The sequence below is a fragment of the Typopeltis vanoorti genome, chromosome 11 (genome assembly GCF_054136105.1).
Source record: "Typopeltis vanoorti isolate ZY-2024b chromosome 11, IOZ_Tvanoo_1.0, whole genome shotgun sequence".
NCBI classification, from domain to species: Eukaryota; Metazoa; Arthropoda; class Arachnida; order Uropygi; family Thelyphonidae; genus Typopeltis; species Typopeltis vanoorti.
Window position 1 is genome coordinate 91,513,236 of NC_143559.1, and position 26,355 is coordinate 91,539,590.

The following is a 26,355-nucleotide window of genomic DNA, read 5'->3' on the forward strand; positions in this document are numbered from 1 at the left end:
TCAACCACCCTCCATGCAAAGAAACTACTCCTCACCTTCTTGCTCACAGCTTCCTTTCATAACTTCCAGGGGGTGGCCACTTGTCCTCACTCCTTCCTGCCATTCCTCCAAGCGAAAGAACTCCCCAATGTCCACCCTGTAACTGCCTCTCAACAGTTTTAAAAGTCTCAATCATATCACCTCTTCCTTCTTCTATCCACCAAACTCTACAGTCCACACTCCCTCAGCCGATCCTCGTAACTGATATTGTACAGTCCTGAAACAATCTTTGTTATCCGCCTCTGTACCCTTTGCACAGCTAATTTATCCCCTTCAAATCCTGGGGAACAAATTTGAGAACAATAGTTTAAGTGTGGTCTGATAAGGGTCTTATACAATGGAATGATAACTGTTTTATATCTGCAGGTCATCGTCTGGGTTACCTCTTAGCAATCCCCTGGGTTACCTTCACCACCTTTGCAATATGCTTCTTGAATTTCAGTTTTCTATCAATCATCACCCCCCCCCCAGATCTCTTGTCTCCCCTACTTCCTCCAGTATTGCTCCTCCAATCGATCTTTCATTCTATCTTTTTTCTAACCTCTGGAATAGCACCTTGTATGCAGTTCTCCTCAAGGACCACAACCTCGAACTATTATGAAAGGAATTTAGTTATTGAATTACACACAAATTCCATAATTAGATTCTCTCTTTCTTTTAACTTCTTATCATTTTATTTCTTATCATATTATTTTTTTTGGCTTCCATTTGCAAAAGTTTTTGTTTGTAAAACTATAGTATATTCATGATTTTTTTTTTTATATTTCATTAATTTTATATATTTTTGTATTTTTATAAATTTTATTGTTATATAGTCCAGAAACTTCAGACCTCCAAGAATCAGGAAAGTGGTCTCACACTGGGCAATGAAATTCATCTCCTACCTAAAACAATCGCAAACATCCATGCCCACAGTATGATTCCAATTTGCAGTCTGTTGGTTAGAGAGCAGATATACTAAGTACTTGGCCAACCAGGCAGCAAAATTAAGATTAATATTAGAAAAAGAAATAAAAATAAATGAGTTTGTAGCAGTAGATAAATAATGCAGCACAAAAAAAATAACTTTTTTGTATGTATAGATCAGAATTTGATTTGATAGATCCCCTCTTGCACTTTATCACCAGGAGACACACATCAGAAATTCAAATTCACTCGATAAAGGAGATGTATACATGGTGGTGTACTTGGATTTTTCAAAGGCCTTTGAAAGACCCACATGACAAGCTAGTAGCTAAACTGAAACAGATGGAATTAGATAACAGACTAGTAAGTTGAATAGCTGATTTACTGTCAGACTGGTATCAGCAGGTTATGTATGGAGAAGTGGTATCCCAAAAGAGGAATGTCGTTTGTTTTGGAACCATTATTGTTTAACTTGTACATTAATAGCATCGGGACCAACTTAACTGGAGATGTGCAGCTGTTTGCTGATGATGCAAAGTTGGAAAGAACTATGAGAAGTAGAGAAGATGTTGTGCCTTGCAGGAGAATCTGAATAGACTGTGAGTAGGAAAATGAGTTGAGCTATCAGTTTAATTTTGCAAAGTGCAAGGTCTTGAAATTTGGTAGGCATGGTTAGGATACAATTAATGGAGAAATTTTGGAGGAGAGACTGAGATGATGAACAGAGACTTGAAGTTTAGGGATCACATTGCTAAAATTGTAAGAACATCACAACGGATTATGGCAATAATAAGGAGGACATTGACATGCAGAAGCAAAGAGATATGGTTCCCTTTGTATAAAGTTTTGATCAGGCCACATATGGACTATTGTGTGCAGATTTGGTCACCTGGTTTTAAGAGGGATGAGAATGTGTTGGAGATGGTCCAGAGAAGGTTGACTAAATCGGTGTCATGTCTTGGGAACGCCAGATACAAGTAATTGACAGAATGTAACTTAGTCTTTTTGAATAGAAGAAGAAGAGGAAGATATGATTGAAATGTATAAGTTGATGAGGGTTTGTTACCAGATTAACGTGGAGGAGATTTTTCATAGAGGGAAGCAAGTAGAACTACAGGTCATTCCTGGAAGCTGTATAAGGAGGGTGTTAGCAGGGAGAGTGAGAAACAGATTCTTAGCATGGAGAGTTATTGGTGGGTGGAATGCATTACCTGAAAGTGTGGAAACTGTGAATGTGTCTTAAAGCACAGGTCGTTTTTTTTTTTTTTTTTTTTTTTTTTAATATGGGTATAAACCTTCCACGATGAGTCCTTTGACTACATGGAGGTTAGATGTTAATGATAAAAATGATAATAATATCTGGATCCAAGTTACATTTACATTATGACTTGCTTTATACTCTTCTTCCCAACTGATCTGTTATTTATTAGTTCAGCAATACTCAAATCTTACATTTATATCTTCTAAGACATTACTAACGTCATTAATTCACCTATATCTATGTCTTCCTCCAAATCATTTTCCTGGCATTGCCTCTTTTGCCAATTTTTCTGCCATTCTGTTTAAGACACCATTAAAGTGTGAGCTTACATTAGCTAAGCTCACACTTTAATGATGTTACATTCCTTTCTAATACCTTCATTTTTAATGCTTCTGCCACTGATACCATCCATTCATTTCCTAATTTTTTTCAAGTTCTCATACATGTGTGATCTGTGAATAACTGTAGCAATGACTGGTTACAGTTATTACTGCTTTAGAAATAGAATCTAGATCAACCTACATCTAAAGATAATTATTTGGAAGAAACTATTAAATTTAATAATGAATCCTTATAGGCTGGCCTGGTTGTTGAGCAATTAGCTTATCTGCTCTTCAATCAGCATGTTGCAGGTTCAGATCTTGGCATAGAGTTTGTAAATGTCTTTAGGTAGGAGATGAATTCCATTGCTCTGTGTACGACCACTGCCCTACTTATACTGAGAAGGACGCTGACCTGCAGAGATAAGAGTTATCATTCCTTTGTAAAAGACCCTGATCAGACCACACTTACACTATTGTTCTCAAATTTGGATCTCCAGTATTTGAAGGGGATAAATTAACTGTGGAAAGGGTATGCAGAGGCAGAAAAAAAAAATAGTTTCAGGACTACACAATATCAGTTATGAGGATCGGCTGAGGGGAATGTGGACTGCAAAGTTTGGTGGATAGAAGAAGGAGAGGTCATATGATCGAGACTTTTAAGCTGTTGAGAAGCAGTTATAGGGTGGACATTGGGGAGTTCTTTTGCTTGGTGGAACGGCAGGAAGGAGCGAGGACAAGGGGGCCACGCCTGGAAATTATGAAAGGAAGCTGTGCGCAAGAGGGTGAGGAGTGGTTTCTTTGCATGGAGGGTGGTTGAACCACGGGATGCAGTGCCTGAGAGAGTGGTGAGAGCAAGAATGGTGAATGAGTTCAAAGCGTGGTGTGATAGACTTTGTGTTTCCTAAGAAGAACCTCCTAGATGAGTCTTTGACTCCAAGGGGTCTTGGGTAATAATAATAATAATATACCTGAGGTCTCTTTCAGCTTTTTGTGTAGATTAAAATTGTCATGCTTTTCCTGTAGATTTTCTATTTCTTTACATTTTTCATTCATCCAGATTTCTTTTGCTTCTTTGATCTTGCGTTTAATAATTTTCTGAACCTCTTTATATTTTGTTGGACTATGATTTTTATATGATCTGCGTTGATCCATGAGAGAGAGAATTTTGTCAGTTATCCAATCTTTCTTTTTTTACTGCTCTATCAACACACGAGGTATTGGTACAGTTCTCTATGAAGACAGATTTTAATTTGTCCCATGATTCTTTAATCCTCATGACGTCATCATTCTTGATAAGTGTTGTTGAGTCAGAGTCTTGATAAGTGTTGTTGAGTCTAGTTCTTGAGTCAGATCTTGATCTCAATTTGTTTCTTATCTCTGGGTTTTTTAATTTTCCTAAATCGAACTTTTTTGTTGATGTTTCTTAAGTATAGCTTTCAGTCTAAGTTGCTCTGCCACCAGTAGATTATGATCAGAAGCAATATCTGCGCTAGGATAGGTTTTTGTACTCTTTATAGAATTTTGAAATTGTTGATTAATTAGCAAGTAATCAATTTGGTTTCTGACCCATTATTATCCTGTGGTGATTGCCAAGTACAGCCTTTGGGATGGTAGCTTAAACTATGTTTGTGATTATTAGCTCCTCTTCTTGGCAGAAATGAATAAGATGGTCTCCTCTCTCATTTCTTGTTCTCAGTCCATGCTCAAAAACTAAATCTCCACTTCTGCCTTCCTCAACTTTAGCATTGAAATCACTCACGACGATGTTAATATCATGTTTTTTTGTGTTTTTTATCATCATCATCATCAAATTTCTGCCATGTACCATTAAGAGGTATACAGTATATGATAATAATACACGAAAAATTTACATCATTACTAACTTCCTATCTACAATTTTCCTCCAAATCAGTCTGTTACTTGTCAATATTCTAACATTATCAGATCTTATATTTCTATCGTCTAAGGCACTTTGTACCGTATCAATCTACCTATATCTTGGTCTTCCTCTGGGTCGTTTTCCTGCCAACTTGGCAGAGAACACTTGTTTTGCTAATCTTTCCTCTCCCATTCTGTTTAAGTGACCATACCACATGAGATTAGCTCTGCTGACGCATTCCTGGATGCTGTTAATGTCAAGTTCTTTCCTAATATCCTTGTTTTTAATTGCCATTGATGCCATCTGTTCACGCTTCTAATCTTTCTCAGAACTCTCATATCTGCAGTCTCTAGTCTCTGGTCAAGTGTTTTACTTCTGACCCAGCTCTCAGATCCATAAGTTAAAACTGGTTTGAACACTGTCTTGTATACAGCTAATTTAGTGTTCCGAGAAATCAGTTATTCCATGTAAATTTATTCAATTGACTTCCTACTATACCAGCTTTGTTGATTCTGTTGTCTATTTCCATATTTAATTTACCATCTTCACTAAAAATCGTGCCTAAGTAGTTGAAATGTTTTACTTGTTCCACAGGTTCTCCATTGACACCACAGTTGACATTTTCAACGATTCTGCCTATTTTCATTGTCTTTGTCTTTTTATTGCTGACGTTCATACCATATCTATTACAATAGTTATTCAATTTAGTCAGAGAATCTTGCAGACTTGTAGCGGATTTATTTAGAAGTATAACATCATCGGCATAAAGCAAAGAGCTGACATTAACATCTCCAATTTTGATATCATGTTTAATACCACTTTCCTTCATAATGTGATCCATATAGATAATGAATAACAAAGGGGATAATGTACATCCTTGTCTCACACTAGATTTAACATTAAACTGTCTTCCTGTACTTCCTTCCATTCTAACTGCTGACTTACAACTCAAATAAAAACTATGTATTGCTTGATATAATGTCCCATTGACATCATATAACTGTAGCGTATTGAATATCTTCTCTCTTGGCACCTTGTCATATGTCTTTTCCAGATCAACAAAACTTAAATACAGATCTTTGTTATATTCCAATGATTTTTCAACTATTCGTTGTAAAGTGAAGATCTGATCCTCACAGCCTCTATTTGGGCTTGAATCCAGCTTGTTCTTCACCGAACTTTTCTTCCACAATTCTTCTCAACCATTTCTCAAGTATACTTGCATAAATCTTACCAGGAACACTCAGTAGAGAAATAGCTCTGTAATTCTCACATTCAGTTTTATTTCCCTTTTTATATATGGGTAATATGAGAGCTCTATTCCAATCATCGGGAATTCGTCCCTCTGACCAGGACTTCTGAACTATGCAGTGCAGCCACTGTAAGACTTTTATACCACCATAATTCAGCATTTCTGGTCAAATATCATTTGACCAGAAATGCTGAATTATAGTGGTATAAAAGTATGGATATGTATTCCTGACTGTATGCCTGTTGAGTGTTTTTTACCACTAGGCTATCACTGCTTGTTTCATTTAGCAATTTTTCGAAGTAATTACTCCATACTTCAAGGATATCTTTTTCTCCCATTTTCATGTCACCATTATCATCTCTAAGTCCTTTTAAGGCACTCTTTCCTCCATTTCTAAGCTTCTTCAACAACCTCCAGAATATTTTGCCACCTTCTTGATATTTATTTGCTATGTTCTTGCCAAAGTCCTCCCATGACTTTTGTTTAGCCAGTTTTACACAGTGTTTAGTTTTCTTACATTTGTCTCTGTATTCTCTAAGAGCACAAGTGGACTTATTTGCCAGGAACTTTTGATATGCTTTCTTCTTTTCCTTCACTGCCTCTTTAACTTCCTGTGTCCACCATGGAGTTCTGATTTTTCTATCCTTGCAGATAACCACCACCACATGCCTCTGGCTGAATCAATCAGGGTTTTCTTCAAGGCTTGCCAATGAATCTCCAAGGTTTGGTTACTGTTCTCAAACTCTTTCATTTTTATTCAATAATCTTTGTCTATTTTAGTCTACAGTTCACATCTGAGAGCTGCTCAACTTTTATTTGCTTTAAAACTTTCTTACATGTGATTCTTTTCGATATGAAATTCAATTTTATCCTGCTCAAGACTAAATAGTGATCACTTCCAATTACAAATCCTCTGTACACTCTGGTGTCCTGCACCATGGAGAAAACATCACTATCAACAATAACATAGTCAATGAGACTTCTCTTATCCTTGCCTCTTCTTCTCTCCATGTGAATTTGTGCACATTTTTATGTGGGAACATGGTGTTAGTAATAACCAGTCCATGTGCTGAACAGAAATCCAACAAGTATTTGCCATTATTATTAGCTTTGCTCTTTTCTCCAAATTTTCCAAAAATATTTTTGTATGTCTGACAATCATTTCCTACTCTGCTATTTAGATCCCCAACAAAGACCAACTTTTCCTTTTTCATTGTTTCAGTTGCTTTTGTCGTGACGTTCTATTTTCATGTTATGTTCTAAATCCGCCATCTTGGTTCATGTCACTCTTATAAATAAAATAACTAATTGCGAATTGATCACCGATCCAAAAGTAGGGAAATTTATAATTATACTGCGCCACCCTATTTTAGATTAGTCTATATAAAATAGTAGGATCGATTCTTAATTAAGTTAGCAGTCTTCTCATTAGGCCGAATCATTTATTATTATTCTACTTGGGGCACCCGCAAGATTCGAATTTTTATGAACGGTACAATAAAAGGGAATTCAGGCAAACACAATATTTAGATTAACAAAATAAAACATTTAATATATGATATATATAACAAATACAAGAATTGTGCTTTAAGATGAAACAATACAATTAACTTAATACATCTTGCTAAGTCACTCATGCCAATTCAATGTTCTAAACTTTCACATACAATTCACAGCTTCAAAATCATAAGCTTTCTTAACTCAATTTAATAAAACGAAACTTCTTATTTAATCAGTCTCCACATATCTATCAGCTGTACTTAATGTTTAAATTCACAGGAAGCACTAATCAAGGTAGACATTATTCCAAGCAATCTTATTTCGGACCTTGAACTTCGAAGATACGCTATAGTTAATGTTAGAATAAATAAACATGTATGACTACTCTTACCAGATACAATCTTCAACACTTCAATTTATTGCGAGCACACTTATGAATTAACTTATTTGAGCTAGTGGAACACATTAAATAAAATTCTCCAACGCTTTAACTGAACTACTGTTAATCGCGCTTCACTACTCTAAAAAAACAGTAATAAGGTACTGATATCCTTCCTTGTTTACTTTCCTGCAACTAGTTAAATTCATTATAATTCTTCTCAGGGCACACATAGAATTAAGACGTAATCCTAAATTAACTGGAACTAATCAGAATTTCCCATTGAATGTCCAGTTCTTTATTTATCCGATTACGACATCAATTTTCCTCTATAACAACAGCTGATTTCACTTGCAGCTGAGTATAAGATTCACTACGTTCCTTGCTACTTCTAAACACTATGCTCTTGAATTTCTGCCCTAAAGAATTTATAATCTTTCTTTCACTTCTTTGCTTGTATCGTACCTTCCTTCAGGCTCCGCAAAACTCTTCCCTTTTCTTTCTATAAAATTCTTATTGCCTTCCTTTCTCCTTCTGGTTCCAAGGTCACGCACTCTTCGACTCGTGCTTGTTTATTTCATGCGTCTCCATGACAACGCATGAACGTAAACATCTCGCTAATGTAATACAACGCTCTACTCTTACATAAGTGATTACATAACATTAAATTTTCACAAATAAGAATAAACAGAATATTTGAGCTACTTAATCAGCTCTTTCATTACGTATACAATTATTTATAATACACTTTTCGTTACTTTACATATATATTTTAGTTATCATAAATTTCTACACATTATTATTTAATAAATTAATAGTAGGTTAAGTTTAGAATAAATATTTAAATAGTAATCCTTAATTAAGGAACAATAAATAATCTTTATACAAATTATGATTAATACATAATAAGCAATGTTAAATGTGAATGAAAAAAAATAAATTACACAACATAGTTTCATTCACAATTTAACACTTTCTCTAAAGCATCAAAAAATTCCTCCACTTCTACCTTCTGTAGGACCATAGGCACAAATAAGTCTCATTTGCAGATGTGGGCAGATATCAGAATAGGGAATTGTCCAATTCCCTATTCTGATATCTGCCCACATCCATCTACTTGAGACTGCCTGCCATTCAAGAAGATTAGCCTCGTATTTTGTGTTGAATACTATGGCTACTCCTTCTTTTCCTTGATTGTCATAGCCTGAATATAACATTTTGTATTTATTGCTCAGAAAGATCTCACCAGTTTTTGTCTTTTTTGTTTCAGTCACATCTATTATGTCGATCTGGAACTTATCTAATTCCTCAGTTAGCTCCATTTCTTTGCCATTCAGGCCTCTTATGTTGATAGTACCGATCTTTAACTCTGGTGATGTTGAGTTGTGGGTGTGTTTTCAGATTTGTTCCAGTAGCTGACTTTTCGCTGTTTGCCCTGGTTCCCTGGCAAAAACAACGGGGGGGGGGGGGGCTTTGTTTAACTGGCGATGCCCCAGCTGGCATGAAATTTTGTCATATTGTACCATCATTTTTTATTTTGGTTTAAACCAATAAGAATACAATTTGGTTGGCTAAATCCCAAATTGCCAGCCCATCCTCGTCCGTTCAGTATCCAGGTAGATACCCAACAGGGTGCACCACGAGAAGGTGAGGATTGGACATCAGGTCAGAAGCCCTGGTCGATTCTCCGCATTCCTTTAAAGGCTATGTGGAGGTCTCCTCTCAGTTATACAGCTTTGACCTTTAAGCACCCCTGTGTTTTTTTATTAGCTCTTCGATTTCGGTATCACTCTTGTCATCAGTAGGGGGCATAGACCTGTATAAAATTAACATCTAGTGGTTGACCTTTCAATTTTAATAACATCATCCTATCTGAGTGGGGGATGAAACTCAACAGTGACTTATTAACATCTTTGTTTAATATTATTCCAACTCCATTCCTCAAGCTAAGAAATGCTGTCCAGGAAATTAAAAGACTTGAAATTGGGATTTTAGGAACGAGTGAGGTTAGGTGGCCAGGATTAGGCAAAACTCAAATTAATGGCATGACAATGTATCACTCTGGAAGTAGTGAAAACAGTTGGATATTGAATAATATCCAACAATAATATTCAACAGATGGAGTTGAATAATAACAGTAATAATAATTATTATTATTCAGGCCTCCATGAAGTCAAGAGACTCATCGTGGGAGGTCCTTCTTAGGAAACACAAAGTCTATCACACCACTCCTTGAACTCATTGACCATTCTAGCTCTTGCCACTCTCTCAGGCAATGCATCCTGTCTTTTAACCACCCCCATGAAAAGAAACCACTCCTCATCCTCTTGCTCACAGCTTCCTTTCATAACTTCCAGGGGTGGCCCCTTGTCCATGCTGCTTCCAGCCGTTCCACTAAGTGAAAGAACTCCGCAATATCCACCCAAAAGAAAGAATGATTATCCTTCCATAATCATTCTTTCTTTTGCTAGATCATATCGAAAGAACTCGTTAGGATTCTTTCTGGCTTCATTAGCTAACTGCTGTTCATATCTCTCTCTTTAGCTACCCTCACCAACCAAGTCACCCACCTTGCCTGGTCTTTGTAGTCCTCATGGAATTGGTTATTTCCACTTCTCTTATGCGGCCTCCATAATGCCCTTTTTCTCTGTATCGCATGCTTGATCTCATTATTCATCCATTTCACACCTACCTTATTTAACCTTCTCACCCTTGGAATACATCTAGACATTGCATCTACTACATAGTTTTTGAAAATCCCCAAAGCTGCATTGATCTCTTTTCCAGCTAACTCCTCATTCCATGTTACACCTGCAAGCTGTCTCCTGAGCTCTTCATAATCACCCCCCCTTGTAGTTCCACATATACCCTTTTCTTACAGAGTCCTCACACTTCTGAGGTGATTACCACCCAGGTAATCGCCTCATGATCACTCTCGCCGATTGGTGGGTGATTTGACCATTTATAATTACATCCATTGATGAGATGACCAAATCCAAGACCCTCAATCCTCGTGTTCCCTCTGTACCTACTGTCTGAGGTAGTTATCCCTCAAAAACTTAAGAAACTCATTTTCTTTACTTCCAGTTGCTATCTCATCATTCCAGTCTATATTGCCATAATTAAAATCACCCATAATGATCACTCTTTTCTTATTTGCTTGACTAATTTGATTATACATTTCATAGTCACTACCATCCACATTTCCTGGTCTATAACAACATCCAACCAAGTACTTCATTCCATTCACCTCTATCTCACACCATACTGCCTCAAAACCTGGCACTATTTCCCTCTTGAATCTCTACTTTGTATGGACATAAGTCTTTCTCTATCATCAATAGCATTCCCCCTTCCTTTTTACTCTTTCTATCTTCACATCATATCCTTCCATCTCTATTCCTGTCAGGATGTCATCCTCATCTAACCATGTCTCACTTATTCCAACAATTTTTGGGTGAACACAGACTCAATTAGTGCAACCATTTCATCTGCCTTGTTTCTTACACTTCTAGCATTTGTATATAAACACAACAACTCATTCCTGGATCTACAGCTAGTTCCACTACCCCTGTAATGTGTATCCCTGTCCACTCTGAGCCTCTCCGTTTCCCTGTTCATCTTGCACATCCATTCTCTCATTTTCCATACTCATGCCACTTACGTCCTCATTCTTAACCACTTCTTTTAAGAAAAAAGAGTATATTTAAGAAAAAACAACTATGTATCCTTCGAAACAAAAAGGGAAAAATAATATCCAATAATATATGGATGACTAAATAGAATGGGTGAAATATATATAGAAGAACTCTTTACTGATATCAGACAGAATCCACAAAATACTTATGAACAGATGGAAGGTGAACTCAGCTAAAAATAGTAAAGCCTTAGACCAGGATAGAATACCGGCAGAAATAGTAAAGTTATTAGAAGGTGACAACATTAATATATTAGCAAAGCTATTTAATAAGATCAATGATACAGACATAATCCCTCAAGACTGGTTACAGTCGACCTTCATCATGCTACCTAAAACAGCAAATGCAAAAACTTGTAATGACTATAGAATGATCAGCCTAATGAGTCATGTTCTTAAAATGTTTCTGAAAATAATTCAAAAAAGAATATACAGAAAATGTGAAGACACCATCAGTGATACCCAATTCAGCTTGAGAAACAGTTTAGGAACAAGAGAGGCTCTTTTCTTTTCTCAAATCTTATTCCAAAAATGTATTGGCCAAAACAAAGAAGTATTCATTTGCTTCATTGACTTCGAGAAAGCATTTGACAAAGTCCAACATGCTAAAATGATTGCACTATTAAAAAGAATCAGATTAGATGGTAAAGACATCAGGATCATTGAAAACTTATATTGGAACCAAAAGGCATCTGTTCAAGTTGTTGACATTATTATAGACTCCATTAATATCAAACGAGGAGTAAGGCAAGGATGTGTGCTGTCACCTCTTCTTTTTAACATATACTCAGAAGCCATATTTCAAAAAATCTTAGAAGGAAGGAAGGAAGGGATTAATGTAAATGGTGAAATCATGAGTAACATCCGACATGCTGATGGCACATCTCTCCTGGCTGACTCTTCAAAAATCGTCTTGAACTAGTGAATGAAGAGAGTGAAAAAATGGGATTAAAAATAAATATAACCAAAACTAAATTCATGGTCATAAGCAAGAAACCAATTCTTAATTCAGCACTTTCTTTAAATGGGAAACAAATAGAAACAGTGGCAAAGTTTAAATATCTTGGATGCAGGTTAAATGAAGATTGTAATCCAGAAATGGAAATAAAAGTTAGAATTGAAATGGTAAGAAAAAACTTTCTCTTGATAAAATCAACACTGTGTAACTGCAGTTTAAATTTAGAGCTTAGCTAAAGTATGCATGGTTAAATGCTATGTATGGTCTGCACTGCTGTACAGAAATTTTGACCTTGAGAACAACATCAATAAAAAGACTTGAAGCCTTTGAGATGTGGTTATACAGATGAATGTTAAAAATCCCATGGACAGCAAGAATGTCCAATCAGGAAGTAGTGGAACAAATGGGGAAGTCACGTGAATTTTTAGGTACCATAAAATGAAGGTAAACTGCATATCTTGGTCACCTACTTTGTAATGAAAAATATAAGATACTTCAATTGATTATAAAAGGAAAGATAAATGGAGGAAGAGGACAAGGAAGACAAAGAAAATCTAGGCTGGGCAGACAGTGGACTGGCATGAGCTCTGAGACACTACTCAGAGTAGCTGAGGATCGCTCAAAATTTACCAAGTTGGTCGCCGACCTCCGATAGGAGATGGGAGATTATATATATATATGTATATATATATGTATATATATAATGATTAAAATAAAGAAATAAAGTAAGAAAAAATCCTTGGTCTATCCATTGTATACAAATGTACTCTAGGTTTTTTATAAATCTTTCATGGGCGACAGCTGTATAAAAAAAAAAAAATAAATAAAATTAAAAAATACATTTCAAGCTGCTGTAGTATACAATTATATATACTTGTATACAATTATATATGCCTTAGAATACAATTTAGGAATGGATTATTAAAGATATAATGCAGGTATATGTTTGAGTATGTATGCGTGTTAATCACAGGAAAAAACTTTAAAAATATTATTTCATAAGAAATTAAAATTCTAATAATATGGCATTTATTGCTGTTTATTACATGAACATAACTAATTAGCTTAAAATGTACCTTTAATAGCCACGATGTGCCCCATACTTTCCTGAAAACACTTTAGACTGCCATAAGTTATATGGAGATTATCAAGTGTCTCTTCAGAAGAAGGATGTCAGGGAGAATTATATAATGTCTACATTTCGTCTGTATGAACTTGAGGTAAGAGACATTACAATTTTATAATTGCAGATTAGGCTTATAAGCAGTAAAAATATTTATCAGTGTCATCAGTAGCATCTCAAATACTGCTTTTATAATTTTGTCTACTACACTCAGAAAATTAAAATAATAATAATCTAAATGTAGGTACTATTACCCAGTGATTGATCTGTGATTGATCTGTGCTTGATTGGTTAAGCATACAGTCTCTCTGTTCACTGACCTGCAGACTGTTTTAATTCTACTGTGGCAAGGATGTTTGTGAATGACTTTAGATGGTAGATAATTTTCATTACCCATTGCAATTGCCATTCCTGCTTATAGTGGAGGCCTGAAGTGACTTGAAAAAAGTACCATTATTTGGTCTCCTGATCAGCATTTTGGATTATCTTTATCCTTTACCTTTATTAATCATAATACTAATCTGGATGTGCTTTTCTTTGGAACTACCATCTAAAAAAATGTTTAGCTTTTGAGTTTAATCTTTAAAAAAATGTCTGTATCACTTTTCCTTGTCAGTAAAGCCATTATTATCTTGAAAAGAAAGATTAAAGATTTGCCAGTTTTGGAGGGTGGAATTTATGTAACTCCAGATAAATAATTGCCTAAAACAAAACATAATGGAGGAGACTCAGACTTTGGAAGTCCTGGATCTGGTGAGATGACATCTCAGAATTTATCCATAAGCAAAGCAGGTCAGCATTTTTGGATTATCTTTATCCTTTGCCTTTATCTTTCATAATGCTAATTTGAGCTACATAAATGCCACCCTCCAACAGTGGTAACTTATGTCTGTACACAAATGCTAGAACCTCTGTAGCTCAGTCAGTATAGGCGAAGCCCTTTGGGCGGAAAGACCTGGGTTTGATTCCCATCAGTGATGTGAGGAACCTTTATCTGGTCTCTTTCGACTAAAGGTGAGTTAGCCAGTCTCATACGAAAGTAGGGGGGAGGAGGTTCACCACGAAACTCTGGTTTTTCATCCCCCAGAACAGGCAAACCGACCTCATGAACACACACAGATTACGGTCATGAATATATCCCAGCTAAATGCCAGTCCCGAGCCTAGATAAAATTGGGGGGATTGGGGAAAGCAATGGTGAACTACCCTGTAAAAATGTCACTAGGAATACTTTGTGGGCAATGCCTACAAAGTCACTTACGGTCGAAAATGACTGAAAGGGAAAACCAGTCACAAATGCTAAGCGTATCAGAAACAAAGGAGTAGATTGTTGCCTTGGTTAATTAATTGGGAACTTGTATTTTTTTTGACTTGCATTTGAATGGGGGAAGGACATAGGTACCTGGAGAGAATGTTGTCCTCTGAACAAGTCAGTGTATCAATGTAGGGAAACTAGAATTATCAGAGTGGATGCTAGCAGGGGTGGCCTCTTGTGGGAACAGGCATTTGGAAAAAGGGGGGAAATAAATCATGTGATGCTGAATCCAGTGTAGTCTGAAAGGGATAATGATAGGTATAGAAGCAGTGACGATGCCTTGATTCTTTATACTAATGCCAGGAGCATCTGGAATAAAGGACATGAATTGGTAGTGCTGATAACATCAGCCTGTCCAAAGATTATTGGGATCTTTGAGACATTGTTGACAGAACATTGTTGTTCACAATAATGTCATTGTTGACATTATTGTGAACAACATACTTAATATTGCGCAATACTTAATATTGCGTAGTTTTGTTTGCCTTGCGTATTTTAGTGCATCTGTTTGTGTGTTTTTGGTGTGTTATAACCTATAATTTGATAAAACACGTTGCAAATAAGTATGGTACCTGTACGAAGGAAAATGGCGGCCAGTAATGATGGTTCGCCATCTTTATCAAAGAACGGTAGTATAAAAGAAATGAGTCAGTGTACTAGCTGTGAAATGTACACTTTGCGGAGTGCGGTCGGAGTGTGGTTAGAAGATAATAAAGGATTGAATGTGTGTAGAAAATGTAGGGAGAATGAGGAATTGAAATGTATTTCGGATCGTGAGTGTGATATTTTTATCAAACTTCAGAATGAAGAAAATAGGGATATGACAGAATGGGCAAGGTTGTACATGAGAATTGTGAGAGTGTGAATATAGAAAGTGTGAATGATAGTATTAATGATTTCTCAGAGAATAAAAAAGATGAGATAGATGCATTGAGTGAGATCGCGTTGTTGAAAGGTGCGATAGAAAGGGCAAAACAGCAGCTAGAGTGCATGAACAAAAGTCGACTGAATGAACCAACCAATAATAAAAGGTATGACAGGAAAAACAGACGTATGAATGTGAACATGAACAAAATGAAGGATAGAGTGCTGTATGGAGACTCATTAGTACGAGGTATGTTAGTAGAGGATTTGACAAAATCGTACCAACCTGGTGCGACCATAAAGGATGTAACTGAGTCTATTAAAGAGCAAAAGGAAAGGGTGAAAGAAATGATTGTTGTTGCAGGTACGAATGATTTGAAAGGAGAAAAAATGGAAATGATAGAAGACCTGAATGAATTGTTTGAGGTAGCAAAAGAAAAGAGTGAGAGAGTTAGAATGATTAGTCTTTTGTCACGGTATGACAGTGAAATGTTTAAAAGGAGGGCCATAATTGCGAATGACTTTATGCGTGGGTTATGTATGATGAGTGGTGTGGAATTTGTGGACGTGTGGAGTGAGTTTGAAGGGTGAAAGGATCTGTATAAGATGGATGGCTTGCATTTGAATGGTTACAGTGTAAGAAGACTTGAGAAAGTGTTGCTGAATGTAGTGGATGTGCCAATTCAGGGAAACTAGATTTGTTAAGGGGAGGGAGTAGATATACAGTCCTTAGGGAGGCAGTTGAATGTAAGAATGAACATAATATGCCAGAGCAAATAAGGACAACAAATCAGAGTGGGATAGTTAATATAAGGCATCAAGGTAGGGTTGGGGCTAATGGGGGTCTTAAATTCATGTACACTAATACTAGGAGTATTAGAAACAAGAAGGAAGAATTTTTGGCCATGGTTGACGCTTCCAGACCACAGGTTATTGGTATTAGTGAGACATGGCTGACTGTAGATGATATAGCTAGTGGGATTGAATGTGATGGGTATAGCGTGTTCAGGAATGACAGAGAGAATAAAATGGGGGGGGGAGTATTGTTGATGACAGCTGATGAACTACAGCCAAGGAGAATAGAAGTTGAATTGCAGGATAGAGAAAAGAGCACATTTGAGGCCATTTGGTGTGAGATTGTGGCTAACAGAACTAAATATACAATTGGGTGTTGCTATAGACCAGGTGTTGGAAAAGATGGTGGTGACAGTATGTACAAGCAAATAGAAGAAATGAGCGGAAGGAGGATGATTATTATGGGAGATTTCAACTATGGTCGCATTGATTGGAGTGAGGAGAGGACACATGGGAAGATGGAATTGGATTTTATGCAGTTATTAAGGGATAACTATCTGCGACAGCATGTAATGGAAAATACTAGGGGACAGAGAGTGCTTGACCTAGTAATTACATCTGAGGATTTGGCTGTAACAAATATGACCATATTGCCACCAATTGGTGAGAGTGATCATAGGGTCTTGACTTGGGAGGTGGCTAAAGGTGTAGAATTTTCAATTAAGACAGGGTACATGTGGAATTATCAGGCTGGAAAGTATGACAAGCTTAGGAGTTTGATTGGTTCAGTGCCATGGCATGTACAACTGCAAGGACTAGAAGTTGATAGTGCATGGGAGGTAGTTAAGAAGTGCTTGCATGAAGCAATGGCTGATCGTATACCTAGAGTCTGAATAATAAATCAAGTAGGGGTTAAATGGATGAATAACACCATTAAGCTTGAGCTGCAAAAAAAGAAACAACTATGGAGGGAATTTAAGGAGAAAGGTGACTGGCAGGCACATGAACGGTATAAAGCGCAGGCCAGAAGGGTGACGAGTGTGGTAAGAAAAGCAAAAAAGATTACGAAAGAACATTGGCCATACAGGCTAAAGAGAATCCTAAACAGTTTATTAGATATGTAGCAAGTAAAAGGAAAAATGTACATGGCAGAATGATTTTAAAGAATGCCGATGGTAGGGAGGTAACTAAATCAGTTGAGATAGTTGAGTTACTGAGTGAGCACTTTGCAAGAATATATCATCCAGGTGGTGACATTGCAGAAACGAATAAACCAGTAGATTATACAGGAATTGTGGTGAATGAAGTGGAGGTGAGTAGTCTATTGCATAACCTCAATGTCAATACATCTGTGGGATTGGATCGTATACCAGCTCGTGTTGTATGAGAAGCAGCTAAAGAATTATCAGTACCCTTGACCATTTTGTTTAATTTGAGTCTCGGGTCTGGGTTAGTCCCGAGCGGGTGGAAAGAGGGGAAAATAGTTCCACAGCATAAAGGTGGTTCCAAGACTGTGTTGTAAATTACCGACCGATTAGCATATCAGGAATCATTGTCAAGGTCTTAGAGAAATTAGTCAAGAAAATAATACAGGATTGGATAGATGAATATGGGATATTGTATGGGGGACAACATGGTTTTGTGAAGGGTAGATCATGCCTCAGTAACTTGCTCACGTTTTATAACACAGTGATGGTTGAACTGGATAGGGGTAATGGGTTTACAGTGATACTACTGGACCTTGCCAAGACCTTTGATAGGATACCACATGGAACTCTAATCAGTAAACTGGAGCAGATGGGGATAGATATAGAGTTGGTGAGATGGATAGGAGGGTGGTTGAAGGAGAGATACCAGAGAGTGGTTTATTCAGGAGTGGAGTCTAAAAGACGTCTTGTGACTAGTGGAGTATCGCAGGGCTCTGTTCTTGGACCACTGCTTTTCAATTTGTTCATCAATGATATTGGAAAGGATTTGAGAGGAAGTGTTCACTTGTTTGCTGATGATGCAAAGTTGGGTAGAGCAATTGTGAGTGCACAGGATATCAAAATTTTACAGGATGATTTGGATAGTTTGGAGAACTGGGCTAGGGAAAATGGATGTCAGTTTAATGTGGCAAAGTGTAAGGTTATGCACTTTGGGGTGAAAAGAATAGCAGCAGTATATCGCATTGGTGGAATCGTACTCCAGGAGATTGATGAGGCCAGGGATTTGGGAGTGCTGGTGGATAGGGAGTTGAAGTTTAGGGGACACATTGCAAAAGTGACTAAAACAGCTCACCAAATCACTTGGGTTCTGAAAAATACTTCAGCATGCAGAGACAAACAAGTTGTTGTTCCTCTGTATCGAGCCTTGATAAGACCCCATCTGGACTTCTGTGCCCAGTTATGGGCACCAGAGTTTCTTCGTGATGGGGAGGATGTGGAGAGGGTCCAGAGACGAGTGACCAAGATGATAGCAGGTCTGTGGAATGAACCTTATGAGAATAGGTTGAGGATTTGTGGGTTGCAGAAATTGGACGATAGACGAAGGAGGGGTGATATGATTGAGACATTCAAATTACTGAAGAGTTTTTATAAGATTGATCCAGAAGATATTTTTGAAAATATGACTGGTGGTGGGAAGACTAGGGGCCATGCATGGAAGCTGGGCAAGAGCGTGGTGAACAAGGGTGTTAGAGCTAGGTTTTTTACTTGGAGAGTGGTGAATGAGTGGAATAAGCTTCCAGAGTCTGTTGTGGGTGCTTCGACCTTGAATGAGTTCAAGGCAAGGTATGATAGATACTGTGTGAATGTTGAATAGTTGTTCTTGACATGATGTTAGGGCCTCCCTCGATGAGTCTGTCGACTCCTTGGAGTTTCCCGGAACAATAATAATAATAATAATAATACTGACAGGAATAGAAGTAGCAGGTATAGCATTTTGCGATGGGATAGTTAGGGCAAATGTCCTAACTATCCTGTGGTGGAGTACTGTTTATGATAAGTGATGATGTGTCCTTTCAGAGAGGAGGATTTGGAAGGCGATGGTACTAATGGTTTTGAAAGCATATGGTGTGAGGTAGCAGTGGGTAGGAGAGGATATTTAGTGGGGTGTTGCTATAAGCCAGGGAACATAGAGAGTGAAGAGCAGGAGATGTTTAGGAAGTTGAGCTTGGCAAGTGCAAAAAAGAATGATTGTTATTGGAGATTTACAGCAGTATAAATCAGGAATAGGAAACTGCTTGTAGTAGTAAAGGAATGGAATTTCTGGAATTCTTGAGGGACAAATGTCTTAGATAAGATGTAGTAGAAGAAACATTTTAGATTTGGTCATAACATCAGAAGATCTGATTATAACTAAGATGGCATCTCTGCCTCCAGTTGGAGAGGGTGACCATGTGGTTTTGATTTGGAAGACAAATAGACATGCAAGAGTATCGAAGAGAAAGTAATGTATTATGTATCCTTTTGCATTATATATCCCATAATGCAAAGCACATGCCCTTTTGGATGTTCAAATGCTATGCATAATGGGATACATACTAAGGCAAGTGATGAGAAGTCATTAGCCTCTATATACAAGTAGCTCAGATGTGAATATATTTTACATGCAAAACATTGTTTTGCTTTCAGAAAGATACCAAGAAATTATATGCTTCGTTTTAATCCTTTACCCAAGGAAGCAAAACAACGTTTTGTGCATTAGACTCTATAAGTAGCTCAGACATGAATATATTTCATGTGCAGAATTGTTTGCCTCCTTGGATAAAGGATTAAAACTAAGTATATAATTTTTGGCATCTTTAATGTATAGCAGAACCAAGGTAAAAAAAAACTTTCAACAGTCTTAGATATCAGCTTGGGGCAGTTCCATTGAAGGAGGAATTGGAAGGGCAAGATATCATCAGTGCTTGAGAATTTCATCATCAATTCCCGACATGTACCCTCAAGGGGTATACAGGATATGATAATACTACATGAAAACCTTACATCATTACTAACTTCCTATCTACAATTTTCCTTCCAAATCAATCTGTTATCTGTCAAGATGCCAACATTATCAGATCTTATATTTCTATCTTCTAAGGCACTTTTTACCATATCAATCCACCTATATCTTGTTCTTCCTCTGGGTCTTTTTCCTGCCAACCTGGCAGAGAATACTTGTTTTGCTAATCTTTCCTTTCCCATTCTGTTTAAGTGACTATACACCTGAGATTAGCTCTGCTAACACATTCCTGGATGCTAACAATGCCAAGTTCTTTCCTAATATCCTCATTTTTAATGATATTGCCATTGATGTCATCTGTTCATGCCCCTAATCTTTCTCAGGATTCTCATATCTGTGGTCTCTAGTCTTTAGTCAAGTGTTTTATTTCTAACCCAGCTCTCAGATCCATAAGTTAAAATTGGTTTGAACACTGTCTTGTATACAGCTAATTTAGTATTTTGACTAATTTCTCTCTTATTTCATATAAATTTATTCAGCTGATTTCCTACCATATCAGCTTTGTTGATTCTGTTGTCTATTTCCATATTTAATTGCTTGGGAAACTTGAATATTTATTAGCAGTAATTGCAAGTTGTATACCATGAGTGAAGAAAACACAGTTTGATGTAAAGTGGATGACAAACAGTATCAAATGGGAACAACAGGTAAAAAAGAGATTATGGAAGAGATATAAGGAGCACGATGGAGAGCAGATGCATGAAGAATATAAGATTCAGGCCAAGAGAGTGACTAATTTGGCTAGAAGGCAAAACTGGAATGTGAGAAGAGATTGGCCCTGCGATCCAAAGAAAATCCTAAGGAATTCTTTCATTATGTGGCCAGTAGGACATTGTTGGATAAAAATGGGAATAGAGTGACTAATACAAAGGACATAGTGGAGTCATTCAATGAACACTTTATTGTTCATTGGACAATTTGAAGCATTTATGTTTCAAATACTGACAACTCTGCTTGTCAATAAAGCAATTTTATCACGGGTTTTGAGAGAATGTGGCTTTTTCAATGAAAGTCTGGCCATGGGAAAGGGACAGATTAGGGTAATGTTATCTGTGAGAGTCAGCATGGATTTGTTAAGGGGGTTCTCTTGTTTTAATAATACGATTGCCTTTTATAATAAAATAACAAGAGCAATTGATGAGGTAAAGGCATATTCTGCCATTTTTTTTTTGATTTTACCATATGATAAACTGATATTTAAGTTGCAGCACATGGGTTAAGATGTCAGGTTAACAAGCTGGATTCTGGATCGGCAATCTGTTAGATATCAGAGAGTTGTGTATGAGGGAGCTGTATCAAGGAAGCAGAAAGTTACAAGTGGGATATCACAGGGCTCAGTACTGGGACCTGTGTTGTTTAACCTTTATATCAATGAATTACAAGGGGATATTCAGTTGTGTGCAGATAATGTGAAGCTGAGAAGGGTTATTAATAGTACTGCAGATGTGGTAGCTCTGCAAGAGGATTTGAATAAATTGGACAGGTGAAAAATGAATGAGGATGTTAGTTTAATTAAGCTAAATGTAGCCTTGAATTTTAGGATACATTGATGGGAGGTTGCTTCTGGCTGCGAGAAGCAGACATAGTAACTGGTATCGAGTGCAAAGAGCATAGTATTTTTAGGAAGGATAGGAGAGGAGGGAGTGTGCTGGTAATGATGTCAGATGACTTGAATCTAGTTAGAGTTGAAAAATATGACTGCAGTACTAGTAACAGTTTTTCATGTGGCAGTGAGTTTGAAGCTATCTGGTGAGGTGGAGTCTAACAAGATCAAATACATAGTGGGGTATGGATTGGTTTGCTAGTAATGAGGAAATGCATCGCCAAATAAAGATGATGGGTACAAAAAGAGTAATCATAATGGGGAACTTTAGTTATCTGAACACTGATTGGGTAGCTGTGAAATCATGAGAAGAATGAAACTGAATTTATTGAGCTGTTGTGATACAACTTCCTCACACAACATGTGATGGAAGGAACTTGTGGTCAAAGAGTGTTAGATCTGATTATAGTGCCGGGGGGGGGGGGTTCATTTAAAAATACCTATTCCACTCTGGTTGGTGACAGTGATCATGTGGTACTCACTAGGGAAATGGCTAAGTTTATGAATGTTCCATTCACAAAAGGTTATTTGCTGAACTACAAAGCAGGAAATTATGATCACCCGAGGATTGTGCTGGGTTCTGCACCTTGGTATCTGTTGTTGAATGTGAAGGAAATCAATAGTGCATGGAAAGTGTTTAAAAAAATATTTAAATGCTGCGATATCAGAATGTGTTCTTAAGCAAGAGATTCATAAAAAAAAAAGATTATGCAGAAGGAATATCATGTGCATAAGGATGATGTCAGTCATGATAATTATAAGCAGCAAGCCATAATAGTCGCAAGTGTAGAGAAAGCTAAGTCTGAGTGTGAAAAGAAACAGGTGACTGATGCAGAAGAGATTGTTCAACTAATGAGTAGTCATTTTGCTAAAAGCTATCAACCTGGTATATGCAATGTTGAACTCACAATTACCTCTTTGCTGTATGAGGAGAAAATACTACAGCTGTTGCACAAACTGAATAAGAATGCTGCAATAGGGACTGAGGAGATATCAACATGTGTGCTAAAAGAGTGTTCAGCTGAACTGGCTATTCCTTTGACCAGGCTGTTTAATATGAGTCTCAAAACAGGGAGGATTCTGTGGAAATGGAAAGAATATATAGTAATTCCATTGCACAAAGGTGGTGCAAAGACTGATGTATCCAAATATCAACCAGTTAGTATCTTAGAAGTGGTGGTGAAGATTTTGGAAATATTGGTTAGGCTCACATGGAGAAATGGGTTGACAGAGAATCTCTACACTTTGCAATGAACAGCAATTTACTAAGGGAAGGTCATATTTTAGTAACTTGCTCACATTCTATAATAATTTTATCACTGAGTTAGACAAGGGGAATGGATATACCATAATACTTTTGGATTCTGCTAAGACTTTTGACATAATTGGGATCGGATTCTAAACTATTGGTATCAATAAGATGATGGCTAACTGACATATCAAAAAGTAATATATGGGAAAGGGGGGGGATTTGAAGAAACTGTAAATGTAGGCTAATGAATGGAAATATCAATTTAATACAGCCAAACATAAAGTTTTGAAATTTGGAATCCACAGAAGGAGGCACTTCATATTTATTTGGAGTTATCACTGGAGGAAGCAAGGATTTTGAGGCGACTGTAAATGGAAATTTATAGGATATAAGCTGCAAAGATAACCCAGAATACTGTACAATATTGAGAAGATGTCCATTGTATAAAGCCCTCATCAGATCCCATCTGGATTATTTTGCTCAGATCTCGTCACTATTTGAAGGGGATGAAATAACCTTGGAGAGGGCACAGAGGTAGAAAACAAAAATAATATCAGGACTGGACAATGTCTGAATATGGAGATAGACTCAGGGCATACAAACTGCAGAGTTTGCTAGACAGAAAAATGAAGTGGAAATAACCTTAAATGATTGAGATATTTAAGCTGTTGAGAGGTATTTACTGGATTGATACTGTGAAGATTTTTCATCATATAAGTTTCATATTTCATGATGATACATCCCTGGAAGCTGCAAAAGGAAACAGAGTTAGAGGAGTCAGAAGTAAGTTTTTTTGCATGGAGAGTGATAGGAGCATGGAATGCATTGCCTGAAAGAGTGGTGAGAGTGTAGAATAGTGAATAAGTTTAATGAGTTGTGCAGTCAACTTTGTGTTGTCCACACTGGGCCCCACAATCAGGCTTGCAATGCAATGGAAGTCCAGAATAACAATAATCTGAACCATACTTCTCATGTAGATGTTCTTAATAACCTAAATGTCATGAATCTTATCTGAAAAGTTAATTATTTTGTTTTGTCATTTCAGAAAAATTTATTTAGAGAAGTGATTCATTTCTGGTATACAGCATGGCCATCACAAGGAGTGCCCCAAGATCTCGGAATTCTGCTAAATTTTCTGTTGCATATCAGGTGTTACGTGAACTGTAATTCTGGTCCAGCTGTTGTCCATTGTAGGTAGGTTGATGTATTTGATTCTGTTTAAACAAATGAATTGGTTATAAAAAATATATTTATGTAAATAAATATCATATATAAATATATTATGATTATAATGATATGATAATGTAATAATAATAGTATGGTATGATTATAATGGTATTATAATTATAATATGGTTATAAATAACATAAGGGGCATGTGAGAGCAAATATCAGGAGGTTATTGAGAAGAGTAAAAGATAACAGTGTAGTAGGAAAGGTTGTCAGTGTGTTGCCAAGGTATGGAAGTGATGAGTTGAGATAGAGAGCTGGAATGATGAATGGTATGCTAACAGATATGTGTGAGGAGAAGGGAGTATGTATGGCACGAGTTTGAGGGAAGAATGGAATTATACAGGCGTAATGGGTTACATTTGAATGGCTTTGGAGTGAGTGCACTGGAGAAAGTGTTGCTAGATGGAAGTGCAATGTGTGTGATGCAAGCAAGAGATCAGAAGTAAGAGATGAAGTGAAAGATCAGGAGAGTGGTATTGAAGAGATAGAACTGCTTGGCAGTGGAAACAGTAGTAGTATGAGAGATGAAGAGAGAATGGGAATGCAAGAGGAATAGGGAAATGAGCTCCCCCATTTTCCTATTCCTCTGTTTGGCTATAAAGTATATATGGATCTTTAATATCCCCTAATTCTAATATCTCCTAATAATAATTAAATTAGACAATTTTTTTTCAGATTTATAAATTTAAATTTATGAAAGGTCTTCAATCTCAAGTTGTTGTTTATCCCAGGACTTGAGATGAGAAAAATTAAAACATTTTTAATTTTTCTCATCTGTGAATTTCCAAGAGAAAGAGAGAGAGAAATACTATCCTCCACCAACCCCAAATCACTAGCCTCATCAGTTTACTGCAGTACATTGCAATATGTTACATATAATATTTTCATGTAGCATATGAAAATATGCTACATGAAAATCTTACTTCCCAAAATGAATAATTTATGTTTGCCATATTGAGCTGGCAACTATTAACATTTTGCCCATGATATCAGTAGTTAATCTGGCAAAGGTTGGTTGATTGGTAGAGCCTCTGCTACTAATGGCCTAAGCAAAAAGTGAAACAAGTTTGAGTGCGATTAGTAGCTGGAAGGAGTTCAATTGTTCGATGCTGTTGGCACACTCTCCCTTGATGAGTCTTTGGACTCTCTGGAGGTGTCACATAATAATAATAATAATCACCATGCAGGATCTCTACATTATTTTTAACTATTGCTTTCCTCAGTCTAGCATCAGCAAACAATTGAATACCACTCTATTCCTAAATCATTCTCAATATCAAATGTACCTTCAAGGTGTGTATAGGATACTATAACAGTACTATGTTATTATGATTACATTATTGCAATATAATTGCAATTAGGTAATCAAACAAAATAGTCTGTTATTTGTCAGGATTTTCACACTATTAAATCTTATAATTTGGTCTTCTTCTGGGTCTTTTCCTGCCAGCCTATTAAACTTTCTTGTTCCATTCTGTTAAGTAATCATACAAACTTGCAAGTCCTAGAGAACACATGCAATAATCAAACAAAAATACCATGGAGTGTTAGTAGCAGTAGTAGATTTTGGCACTGTAAATGGCGAATCATGTAGTGCTGTAGCATAGAGTGGTCTTCCGTGATGATTCCAGAAAGATTCATGAGATAATACCACTATCATTATTATTACCCTAAGACCCATGAAGTCAAAAGCTCATCTAGGAAGACTCTCTCTCTCTCTCTCTCTCTCTCACACACACACACACACACACACACACACACACACACACACACACACACACACACACACAGCCCTTCATACCGCACCTTAAACACATTCAAATTCTCTGCAAACACCACTCTCGCAGGCAAGGCATTCCAATCATTCACAACTCTGCATGCAAAAACCTGCTTCTCACTCCCTTGTTCACACCCTTTATACACAATTTCCAGGGATTATTATTATTACTACTACTACGGGCTACTCCAGGGAGTCCTTAGACTCATCG

General features: G+C 36.9%; 1 protein-coding gene across 4 annotated transcripts in view; it reads left to right on the top strand.

Moving 5' to 3' along the window:
• Positions 1-26,355, top strand: part of LOC150101846 (uncharacterized) — a 229,860-nt gene that overhangs the window by 184,576 nt on the left and 18,929 nt on the right. For all 4 annotated transcript variants that reach the window (XM_090400253.1, XM_090400256.1, XM_090400254.1 and 1 more), the window contains exons 11-12: positions 13,280-13,414; positions 24,181-24,329. In XM_090400253.1, coding sequence (XP_090256379.1) covers positions 13,280-13,414; positions 24,181-24,329 — 284 coding nt within the window. The remainder of the gene's footprint in view (positions 1-13,279; positions 13,415-24,180; positions 24,330-26,355) is intronic.